This window comes from Mytilus trossulus, chromosome 3 (assembly GCF_036588685.1).
Source record: "Mytilus trossulus isolate FHL-02 chromosome 3, PNRI_Mtr1.1.1.hap1, whole genome shotgun sequence".
Classification (NCBI taxonomy): domain Eukaryota; kingdom Metazoa; phylum Mollusca; class Bivalvia; order Mytilida; family Mytilidae; genus Mytilus; species Mytilus trossulus.
In genome coordinates this window covers 56,338,277-56,351,164 of record NC_086375.1, presented here as the reverse complement: position 1 = coordinate 56,351,164, position 12,888 = coordinate 56,338,277, and the positions used below count along the sequence as shown (strand labels likewise).

General features: G+C 34.4%; 1 protein-coding gene across 8 annotated transcripts in view; it reads right to left on the bottom strand.

The window, feature by feature from the left end:
- LOC134711915 (MAP/microtubule affinity-regulating kinase 3-like) overlaps positions 1-7,013 on the bottom strand; it is a 38,215-nt gene extending 31,202 nt beyond the window's left edge. For 5 of the 8 annotated variants that reach the window (XM_063572894.1, XM_063572896.1, XM_063572895.1 and 2 more), the window contains exons 1-2: positions 6,511-7,012; positions 6,270-6,419 (exon numbers count right to left, since the gene is read on the bottom strand). In XM_063572894.1, coding sequence (XP_063428964.1) covers positions 6,270-6,419; positions 6,511-6,567 — 207 coding nt within the window. In that variant the 5' untranslated portion in view covers positions 6,568-7,012. Of the gene's footprint in view, positions 1-6,269; positions 6,420-6,510 lie in introns of all 8 variants that reach the window. The other 3 variants (XM_063572897.1, XM_063572899.1, XM_063572898.1) reach the window with 1 other exon arrangement.
- Between the last annotated feature and the right edge of the window lie 5,875 nt (positions 7,014-12,888).

The following is a 12,888-nucleotide window of genomic DNA, read 5'->3' as shown; positions in this document are numbered from 1 at the left end:
CAGACACAATATACATGTTGTTCATACTGGTATATCTTTAAATGATGAAAAGTAACTTGAAATCCTCTCGAGTGTTCAAATTCCCTCACCTAGGCTAGACCCTATATCAAGGTACTCTTAAAATAAACATGTTCAGACTATAATAGAATCCCATTACTCATACCAATATGGTGTGTATAAAAGCCTCAATAATAAATAAAAGGGGTTACATGTACAGGTATCCATGTTAACTTGATGCTTAATCTTAAAATTTAGTAATGTGTATTCACACCTAGGCAAACACTACATGTACATTGTAAGTAACATTCTACGCTTACAAATGTATATTCCAATCTATCAAGGACTATAACTCCTAAAGGACAAAATGAAAATTGTCAATATCAAACTATTTTGTTTTTAGGAACAGCACATTTTGTTTTTTGACATCTTGGCACCCTACTCTTTTCATTAGGTCACCCATCCCTTTCAACAAAAGCCTGCTTTACTTATAATTTAATTAATGTTGAAATCTTTAATTTGAGGTTTTACTACAAGTACATACAAAAAAAAAATTACAATGTTTGTATCACATAAACTTTTGAAACTGATGATCCATAAATATGAGGTCAAGATCAGATATACCATTCCAGAGAATCCAGACAGACATGAACACCTTACAATCATTCTCTACACCAAATACACTAGTGGCTTATAGATCCTGAGAAACACACAAAGCCACAAACCTAAAATTCAAATTGTCCATACAAACCATAATATTGAGGTCAGGGTTGTATGGACCCTGCCAGATTGACATGTTGTACAATTTTAACTTATATTATAATCATTCCATCAACTTAACATTATTGAATTTATTTATAATTATATTATTTGATAAACTGACAATACAATGAAAACTAAACATTGACTAATGAACCATAAAAAAATTGGTCAAGGTCATATGAAATCTGCCAGACAGACATGTACACTTTCTAGCCATTTCATTCACAAAATTTAGTATTCCTATTGCTTATATATATATATATACTGAGAAATAGACCAAAAACACAATAAACTGCTACCTCATCGCTGAGTGCAGCTAGATACAACCACAGAGGTACAGCCATGATTAGTTGGGGCAAAAATGGACACAATATTCAAGCTTGATACTAGTCTGAATTCGGATTGAATTTAAATATTTGACACATTATAGGTTTGACACAGAAAAATTGTAGTAAAAAAACTTGGTTATTAAATTTGAACTGTTTTCAGACTATTTACAAACAATTTTAATTGGAAATTGGCAATTTCTAACATCTTGATAAAAAATTCCCACCCCGAGAAGTTTTTGGTTTGGGCATTTAACACAAAAACAAATTCAAGCCTTCTACCTAACATGCTTTAATATTGAACATTGTGGTACAATATCAGAGCAATCAAATTACCTTGCATGTGTAACTCAAGTTATTGTCCTGAAACTGGTAAAAATGCTTGTTATGGCCCCAAATTTCTAACAGTTAGTATCATCACCTCAAAAAACATTAGCAACCTTCTGTTTGTGGTATTGAACTGTCTGGTTAAATTTTATAGAGATCCATACACTTAAACTAAAGTTATTGTGCAGACAATAAAAGTGTCTTCAAATGATGATGCAGACATCATAGCATTATACAAACCAAAAAATCTTTTTGCAATCGTATTAAAACTAAACATTGTCCAATGAACCATGAAAATGAGTTTAAGGTGGGATGAAACCTGCCACAGAGTCAGATATGTATACTAATCATTCCATACAACAGTTATCATGATTTTACTTTATAGTCAACCAATTGCTTATAAATAGTACCTGAGATATGGACTTCGACTATAAAATCTAAATCTTGATCAAACATGTACATGTATAGCTTGTTGTTCGGTGTGAGCCAAGGTTCCGTGTTGAAGGCCGTACTTTAACCTATAATGGTTTACTTTTTAAATTGTTATTTGGATGGAGAATTGTCTCATTGGCACTCAGACCACATCTTCCTATATCTATGTAGCCCTTGCAAGTATGGAAAGCTGATATACAGGACAGACAGACCAACAGAGTGCAAACCCAAACGTTTAGTCAGTATTACAGGAACTAAAAACTATCACGTGTTTCAAGCAGTTGCTCAACCACAAAAATATTGCCAAGGACAGTGAATATAAGACAGACAGACACTTATTAAGATAAGGTTTCTGCTTACAGGTGTGTAAAACATACAGGTCTTCAAACTTTTGACATAAAAAGCTTTTATTGCATCTTTTTATAAAATTTGACAGTGATAAATGGCTAGTGGCTGTCAGAGGCACCTCCTTAATTTGTGGGCTGTTTTCCATTGCCCTGTCAGAAGCACCTTCCAAATTTTTGGGCTATCTGAGACCTTTTCCTTGACTAGATACGCATGGCACAATGTAAATCTAATTACTCAAATAAACATGACTTTAAAGCTTAATGTGTAAAAGTGAGCTGTAGAGCAGATGAAATATTCCTCAAATTATAATTTCAAAAGTATAAATATTTAAATTTGGATTGAAAGACTAGCCCAATAATAAAATAATGAACAAGAGGCTGTCACAACGACAGCAAACCGGATTTATTAACATTTATTTGTGTCCTGGCAATATCACAAGAACCATTACTGATGAATGGTGAAAGTGAAAATTGTCAATATCAAATTTGACCTTCATTTTGTCATCAGTATCAACATATTAAAATTTGAAAAGCTTAGATTGAATGGTTCATGAGTAAATGCAATAACACGAATGGAAACGCAATTTTACGATCTTTCAAGAACCATAACTCCTAAAGGGTAAAAGTCAAAATCGTCATTATTGAACTTGACCTCTATTTTGTCATCAGTAACATCAAATAAATATTTCAAAAGCTTTGGTTGAATGGTTCATGAGAAAATGCACGGACACGACTGGAAACCATTTTTCAATCTTTCAAGAACCATAACTCCTGAACGGTAAAAGTCAAAATTGTCATTATTGAACTTGACCTCCATTTTGTTATCAGTAACATATTAAAATTTGGGAAGCTTTGGTTGAACGGTTCATGAGTAAATGCACGGACAACATTTGATTGCCGCCCGGCCGACTGACTGACCAGCCGACCGACCGGCTGTCGTACATCCCCAAATCAATAACCGACATTTTTGTCACAAAAATCCGGTTAACAATTACAATAAAACTAAAAGTCCGAGAGCTGTGTAAAATTTTAGTTTCAGGGTAAACTGCAATTTGAACATGAAAAGTAAATTTTTCTGATCAGACTAATTCACTTTATTTAGAAAAAAGCATTAATGAGCACATCTTCGCTAACCAAGGGTTACGATACGATCCACTCCCTTTCTCTCCACCCTTGGCAGATTAAGCTAACATTTGTGATGACAATATTGCACCATCTATCCGAAGATTAGCCCATCACACCCATTCTGAACACATAATTCGACCAGATCTAGCGTCTAGATTCTTCACACTTGGTAAAGCCGGAAATGAAAATATAGATAATATGTCAACATTCATGCTTATGAGCATGAAACATACACAGGAACTTCTATTAGAAGATTGAAAACATTCAGATTGTTACTAAATATAGTCGTATGTTTAGGGATGTAAAGACTTGTTGCACAATTAACCCATGGCAATTGTTTACAAACACTTTCTACATTTACATGTGATCATGTTATAGCCGCTTTTTGATTGGATGCAGTGAGTTTTGACTGCAACCAATTAAAATCCTAACCTTGTGTCTCTGAAATTTTATCTCAATCTGCTTCGGGTGGAGAGAACGGGACTGGATCGTAACCCTTGCCAAGTTGGATAGCGGATATGAAACGATTAGTGATAACAGATAAGTAATTTGTCAAGGAAGGGATTCAGCAAATCAAATCATATTTTTCTATTTCAAAAGTAATTTTAAAGTTTGGGTGTATGTGTATTATTATTAGCTTGATTCTAGACTACTATAAGAGTCTCAGGCTTTATCATGATTTAGCTTACAAGAGGGCAATGAAGGGTTAGTTAGGTGCAACATTTTCTGCCTTTTTATTCATATGTTGCGATTTTTTTCTTGCTTTCTCGTGTTAGGCTTGAAATTTATATTTTTTGACAGGTTACAAAATGTACCTACGACATCCTGGAAACAAGTCAAGTAAGTGCAATGTTAAGAAGTAACATCAATTTTTTTTTAATCTGTACACTTCTCAGGGAAAACATTCTGCTTCATATTTTTCTTTACATGAATAACTCATTGGAAAATAGTATGTGGTAGGTAACCTGTTGAAACATAATATAAACCGGGTCAAGAGTTGGTAATAAGAAGTGGGTCTCATTGAGGTCCTGCTAGATTTCATTTTCCATTTTCATGGCACAATATTTTGACTTCAGCAAATCATGCTTCGTGACTCGCGAAAGTCAAAATATTGTGCCATGAAAATGGAAAATGAAATCTAGCGGGATACAGGAAATTACAAAAAAATAAGAATTGCTTATTTAAATGTAAGCAGGATATATAAATCTCAGTAAGTGGGAACCGGGATCAGAACCCCCCATAAAGTCTATTGGGACCAAATTGACTTTAAATTTTGACTGGATCTACATGAAAGTGAGCTTCATACATGTACATGACTGTATCTACATGTACCGTGCAGTCCGGTGTATCCGCGCACCTAAGACTAATGACTGCATTTCAATCAACTGATAAAACCAATAATTGAATAATATTCTATGAATACATTCATCATAACATAGATTTATTTCATTAAATTATCAGTTTGTAGAGTTTCACCCTGGAACTTAGTGTAACGAGTGTCAAAAATTGGGGAAATCCCTTTTCTGAGAGTTCCTCCAGTGCCAATGTCCGGTGACCTCGCACATGCCTTCCAAAAATAGATCATTTTGAAATGAGGAAAAATTTGGTGCTACAAAAAGTAGCTAAATTCAAACCAAGCACACTGACAAGAATAGTGACACACTGCAAAATTATTTCAATCTGATAAAAACTTGACATCAGTAAAAGAAATTTTATCTGATGCTGTATTTTCTTTTTAACGGTTATTGGCCAAATACTGTAAATCACAGGATAAGTGATTATTTCTCAATCTCGTAGAAGTTACCAATTTTATCCTTGTTTATCCCTTCCTAATGCTATAACAATAACAAGAACAATGTTACATGCGTTTTGGGGTTGATATGACGAAATCAGCTAATGTGCAGTATCACCGGGTACAAGTCAAATCAGAAATAAATTGTCTTTTTGGGAATAATTTTCAGCCATTTTTTTTCCAAATTGGGATTCTTCTCCAGGGGAAAAAGCCTTTATTCTCCACTAATTTAAGGCAAACATTATCACTGTGGGACTACATGTATTATGCATAATAGTCCAAGATATTTATAAATAATTATAAAAATTTATAAATTCGATCATGAGGGGTTGGATTTTATCATGCATTACATGTTAAAAAGCAGTAAAAATACAAAAGTTAATCATTTTAAGTTTTCTTAAATTTTGTGACTGATGTTTTGGTAAATTTTCTTTTCATTTAATTAATAACTTTAATCAAGTACACCGGCTTAATACAAAAACATTATTAGACCACAAAAAGACTTTTTATGGATATAAATGGGATGTGGTATAAGGAGAAAATTATAATCAGAATTTAAACCATTCAGGTATCCTCATTTCCATTGAGAGGACAAGGATAATAGCACGAAATGTTAGGTTAAAGTATATAAATTTGAATTTAAAGATTGAACTAGAACATTTTTAAAGATAAACTTGTATCACCTGGTGTAAGAAAATGTGTGTCAAAAAACTTATAACTTGTACAAAAACCGTGTACAAATTATAATTTGTACAAAGTATAATTTGTACAAAGTTACATCTTGTACACAACCGTGTATATATTAAACAAATTTAACATGGGTGCCGAATTGACTACATCAAGTGCCGATTTAACCAGGTGCCAATTTGACTAGGTGCCGATTTGACTATACTGGGTGCCGATTTAACCAGGTGCCGATTTGACTAGAATTCGTATCACCGGCCTCACGGATATCTGAGACTCCACTGTATATGACAAATGGCTTGCCACAATGTGCCAGGGGGCCAAACTTTCTCAATATCCTGGATCTGCAACAGCACCTCTTCATTAAAATTGGTAGATTGGTTGATGGTCAGAATGACAGGACCATTAGTTTCAGTGAACACTGTCACTGGGATACTAGATATTTCAAATATTTTGTAAACAATACAAAATACTAACCTCTCTCCCTGTTGGCACATGCTTTGCTAGCTTCACTTTTGCAAAATTTCCCTTTCCAATTGTTTTTATAAGACGATATTTCCCTATGTGTGGCTCATCAGACCTTGCCCTGGACGACGTTATCCGGGGATTTGCGTTGTCGTCGGTTTGCTGAAAGAGTAAAAATAAAAACATTTAGGTACTGGACGTATTTTGGAAGATATTCCAAGTACTCATGGGTAGAAATGTTATGGCTACATACCCTATGATCAATTGTCACCGACTCATGAACGGTCTGCAAAGGCGTTCGTGTCGACATGTTGAATAAATTATGGTTTCTAATCGATCGATGGGTCTAAGTAATCAGCTGATTCCGTACTTTTCGTAGTATCATAGATGACATTTATTAATTGCACTATGTAACTTTGACTGTATCCTGATAAAAATTAAAGCTTAATGTTATTGTAAATGTCAAAAAGAATAGGTATTTTCGTGTATAACCGTGCATTCATACAGCAACGGGTGCCGAAACGGTGCCCTTGACTGTGTGGAAACAGCAATTTTTCTTGTCACTCGGACATGGTTTCCACATTTAATTGTAATATTTGCAGATTTCCATTGTTTATAAATGTTTTTTTGTACAACACAGATCCCTACTGAGGATCAAAAGTGTGTAAATAAATCCCAAAATAATCCTTTTGATTAGTCAGTCAAACAAAATGGCCGACTACCCTATTCCACGCCAAATTCCGACAAGCGTGCGCATAGGGGCACTTTCCTGGTAGCCTGATTGGTCAATTATTGGCTGAATGATGTCATTCATGTTTGCAAATAGGAGCAAAATGCATCTTTTTTGACAAATTATGTGAAAAATATTCTATAAATAATGAATCTATGGGGGAAAACCCATTCTGAACAATATTTTGAAACACTAAAATTAAATATATTAAATATATTTACTCGCTAATGATACCGATATCCATTATAATATTATGATATAAAGTATTGAAGATCTTTGAAAACGGAAAAAAGATACTGCTAATTTCAATTAACTCGTAATATTGATAATATTGAAACTTTCAGTGTATATGTAACTTTTTGATAAACAAATTGTGAGGGGACGACCATTTGATATTCGGGGGGGGGGGGGGGGGGGGGGGTACTTTTGTACAAGAGGACAATATATACAAACATATTATGATAATACCAAGGATTTGTATAGTTAACTATACAAATCCTTGATAATACAAAGTGAGACAGGACAAACGAAACACAAATACATAGTATATTATAAAAGACAATTGATATAATTATATTCATTAAATAAGTATTTTATACAAGTTTTCTTCATGAAATGAATCATTTTAGTCCCAACCAATAAACATGTATTGTAAACATACATAGTATTAAAGTTTGGTTTTACCTAGCCTCTTTTTAAAAGTATTGTCAAACATATTTTGCCGAGCGGAGAGAGGCAAACAAAATTTTGAAGGGTTTTGGAACCGCTGAAGGCCCAAGAAGCTATAGACCTGCCGAGTTATTTATTTTCAATACATTGCAAGTCAGGTAATTTATTTTCAAACTACCAAAGAACAAACCATTCATTTTTGTGATTATCAAGGCTGAGTTATTTATTTTCAAAATCCTCCTGCCCCCCCAGAATATCAAATGGTCGTCCCCTTAGAAAGATATAAAAAAAACAAAAAAAAACAACACGCAGTGAAAACATTGGAACTTTGGGTAGATCTATGTGACTTTTATGAGTTTTTCATGGTAGGACAGGTTATTAATTTCAAGTTTTTATTTGTACGTCTACCCCATATGTATTATTATGTTATTCACTGTGTATTATAGAACGCCACATGCGGGGTTTCGACTCTGTTTGACAAACGATGGCAATTTCGAAGCGAAGTCAAGACTGAAAGTAATTAAGTTCAAGTATCAAATTTTATTTTTTTAGAATTCTCACTGAGTACCACTATAAAATGTAGTGCACGGAACGAAATGAAACACCAAATGTTTCCTGCAAGCAGGACCAGTCTATTTCAGTGCTCTGTTTTCCCAAACACCTCTCCCTAGTTTTCCGTGTTGCAGACTTTTAAGGCTTCATATGCACATTTCTGGATAAAAAAACAAACGTTAGACAACTTCCCCCGTATCATTTATATAAAATTGAATTCATATCATGGAATAAATTCAAATACCAACTTCTTCAGTACTTAAAATCAATTGGCTTTAAACATAGTTTTTCAGCAAAATACGAAGTATCGCTCGAGGTGTCAGATTTTGCATCTCAAGGGGAAGAGGCTTTTAATGATAATAAAAAAAGAGAATATATTTGCATATAAACAGGGGTTTATCTGATTTTGTTTTAACTCAAACACATCCACTATATATTATCCTGGTTATTTATTTTTTTTAAGACATGTGCTTTTAATTTCATAAATGACTCAAAATATTTAGTTTTAAAGCTGGTAAGTGATTTCTTTTCCTTTTTAGTCACTATTATGATCAGAAAAATGTCACGGCTGTGGCTCAATGCAGCAAAACATTGAGGAAAATCACAGAGCAGACCTCCATATAAGATTTGGCCGTAGCCACCAACTGGCAAAATCCATCAAAGTTCACCACCAGGAATCCTCTCAAAAGCACTCGTGCACGTCACGGAAAGCACTCTCTCTAAAATGAATTCGAGTACTCTCTCCAATGAAACACTCACCAGCATCTTTATCATCAAATGACAATACAGTTTCAAACAAGAATGTGTCCCTATAGTACACGGATGTCCCATCCACACTATAATTTTCTTTGTTCAATGGACCGTAAAAATGGGGGAATCTCTTAATTTGACATTAAAATTAGAAAGATCTTATCATAGGAAACATGCGTTCTAAGTTTCAAGTTGATTAGACATCAACTTCATCAAAAACTACCTCGACCAAAAACTTTAACCTGAAGCGGGACAGACGAACGGACGAACAAGGAACGAACGGACGCACATACCAGAAAACATAATACCCATAAATGGGAAATAAAAATTCTCTGAAACTGACATTATCAAGATGTTTGATTTCTTGATTGACAACATATTTGTTACTTTTGGAGGACGTGTTATTTAACAAACTGGCGCTTTTCCAATGGAAACCAATTGTGCCTATCTTCTTTCCGACTTTGTTTATTATTATCATATCTTGACTAACACCTAGAAATTGACAATGATGGTCGGTTGAAAACAAAACTTTACGGCAAACGAGACGATTTCAGCTTCCCAATTGTGAACTTTCCATTTCTAATTAGCAACATTCCAGAAGCGCCTGCATTCAGAGTATATATCTCCCAAATTGATACGAAATTACTGCGCTTGTATTTCCTATCATGATTTCCTTGGTTGAGGGTTGCTGCTTACAAGGACACTTTTAGCCAAAAGTTCCAAATGGTGAAGTTGAAATCATCCCTTCGTAAATTTTCCGGACGCTAGCACAAGTTGCTTGACTGTAATGAATAACCGTTTCAGATGATATCTGATGTGTTTCTCACGTCGTAACTACAATCCTCCTCCATTTTCATGAATGTAACCAACCGAGAGACTATCATCGGGTTTGTTATAACATTAGCAACACGACCGGTGCCACATATGGAGCAGGATCTGCCTACCCTTCCGGAGCACCCGAGATTACCCCCAGTTTTTGGTGGGGTTCGTGTTGTTTGGTCTTTAGTTTTCTATGTTGTTTCTTGTGTACTATTATTTGTCTGTTTGTCCTTTTTCCTTTTTAACCATGGCGTTGTCCGTTTATTTTCAATTGATGAGTTTATACAATAAATTTCCTTAAGACAGCATTTCTCTTCTTCCTTACCTGGAGATGGTTAGATGTATGTCTAAAAGAATAACGTCGGAAATGTGGTTTCGGAAAACAACAAAGAGGTTTTGGAAACTAGCTACAGACCCTTTCACGCTAACTTTTTATAATTTTATGGGTGGCCCAAAAACGTATTGGACACATTATGATTACAGAACACTTGTGTGGGCACGGAATGACCGATCCCCAAGACGCAGGAATTTAATTTTGAGGTTCGAAGCCAAAAGATAATATTAGACTTCATCGGTGTGGACCGATATCACATTTCAGATGTTATTCTCTCAGCATAAGTCTGACGTCTCCAGGTAAAGAAGATGAGATATATTGTCTAAAGGAAATATATTTTCTTTTACCATTTGGATAAAAGATAGAAAATCAGCAGCCAGATTAAGTTTTTAATAATTTTGAATCGCTGATTTGATATCGATAAGAATAGTAGTGTTGTCGTCTTCAGGTCTCCTTAAAGCTGTTTTGTCATTTGATGATAAAGATGCCGGTGAGTGTTTCATTGGAGAAAGTAATTCATTTTGGAGTGAGTGCTTTTGCGGAGTGCACTAGCGCCTTTGAGGGGAACCTGGTGAATAACTTTGATGCCAATGATGGAGTTTGACAGTTGGTGGCTTCGATCAAATCTTATATGGAGGTCTGCTCTATGACTTTCCTCCATGTTTCGCTGCATTGAGCCACAGTCGTGACTTTTTTCTGACCATGATAGTGACTGAAAAGGGAAAAGAAATCACTTAATATCCAGCTTTAAAACAAAATATTTTGAGTCATTTTTTACTATTTATGAAATCAAAAGCACATGTCTTATAAAACAAAAACAGATTAGGCAAAATGAAGTACTTTCAGTTTGTTTTGTGTAATCATAATTTAGTAAACGTGTTTGAATTTAAAAGTATCAGATAAAGATATGTTGATATGCAAATCTATTTTTTTTTTTTTTTTTCTTTTTTTTTTTTTTTTTATTAAAAGCCTTTACCCCTTGAGATGCAAAATCTGACACCCCGAGCGGCACCCTATATTTTGATAAAAAAAAGAAAGATTTAAAACCAATTAATATTAAGTAAGAAGATGGCATTCGGTTAAATTCCATGATATGAAGTAAATTCTATATAACTGATACGGGTGAAGTTGTCTAAAGTAGTTTTTTTTATCCAGAAATTTGCATATGAAGCCTCAATATCTGCAACGCGGAAAATTAGGGAGAGATGTTACAGAGCACTAAAATCGACTGATTCTGCTTGCAGGATATATATTGTGTTTCAGTTCCTTCCGTCCAATACATTATATGGTACTAAGAATTCGAAAAAAAGAAATTTAGATACTTGAAATTGCCACCACAAACATAGCCGACACCCCGCATGTGGCGTTCTAAACGGTGTATATGTTTGTCTTACTCTTTTTTGGATAACCATACAAACATAGTTGTGTTGTGTATGTGGCATGCATATGGAAGATGGTATTTTCTGACAATCAGTCAGCGGCGATTAAACAATGAGAAAAAACCATGATTATGTAGGCCTACCTTATACAACTCCGTAACACCTATGATATGTTTAGCTTTCACAGAACTGTATTGCAGCTATGTGAATAGAGAATACATTTTTATAATGAAGGTAAAATTAGTTTGAAAAATACGGGGACATTTTTCAAAACAGAACAGTTGCCTGGAAATTTAAATAATTATTTTGAAGTTATGATTTCTATCGATGTGTTGGGGTTTTCTGAACCTAGGACCATGATATATAACCTTTCGGAGATGTTCATGTTGAATCGTATTCAGATCCACAATAAATAGTTATGAAACGTAGCAGACTTATAATTTAAAACTTCAGAAGCGCGTTTCGTCTACATAAGACTCACCATTGACGTTCAGATCGAAATAGTTAGAAAGTCCAACAAGTACAAAGTTGAAGAGCATCGATGACCCAAAATTCGAAAAGAAAAATCATACTTTTGCAAACAGTAAAATTATAAAAATAACCAAATAATTGATATTCATGTCAACATCAAAGTGCTGACTACTTGGCTGGTGATACCGTCGGGGACAAAACGTCCACCAGCAGTGGCATTGACTCAGTGGTGTAAGTAGTTATCAAAGGCACCAGACTTATAATTACGTCAGACGCGAGTTTGTCTACATAAGAATCATCTGTGACGCTAAGAACAAAATAGTTAAAAAGCCAAACAAGGACAAAGATGAATGGCATTGATAACCCAAAATTCTAAAAAGTTGTTCCAAATACGGCTGAGGTTATCTATGACCGGGATGAGAAAATCCTTAGTGTTTCGAATAATTCATACTTTTGAAACAGTAAATTTATAAAAATTACCATATAATTGATACTCATGTCAACACACGAGTGTTTTAGGTCCTGCAATGCTTGCTAATAGTTAAATACTTTAGGTGCAATGGTTTTGGTGCAACTGCAGGATAGAATAGGAACATACTGATTTCGAAGATAAAGTGGAAAATAAGATGTTACTTCCTTTTGACGAACGTTGTTGAGTTATTGAGCACCTTTAGAGACATAATTCATTCAGCAATCACTAGTTTTGTTTTATGGGTGGACGATCCACTTTAATTTAGCTGTTACAAGTCTTGGACAAGCTGACACAAATGCTAAATGATGGTGGTATTACAATCTTAAATCATGGAATAACTTAGACTATTTTAGCTTCCCATGTGTGAGCTTTCCATTTCTATGTAGTATAAAGTGAAAACATAAAAATTCTGAACTGCGAAGAAAAATTCAAAAAGGAATGTCCGTAATCATATG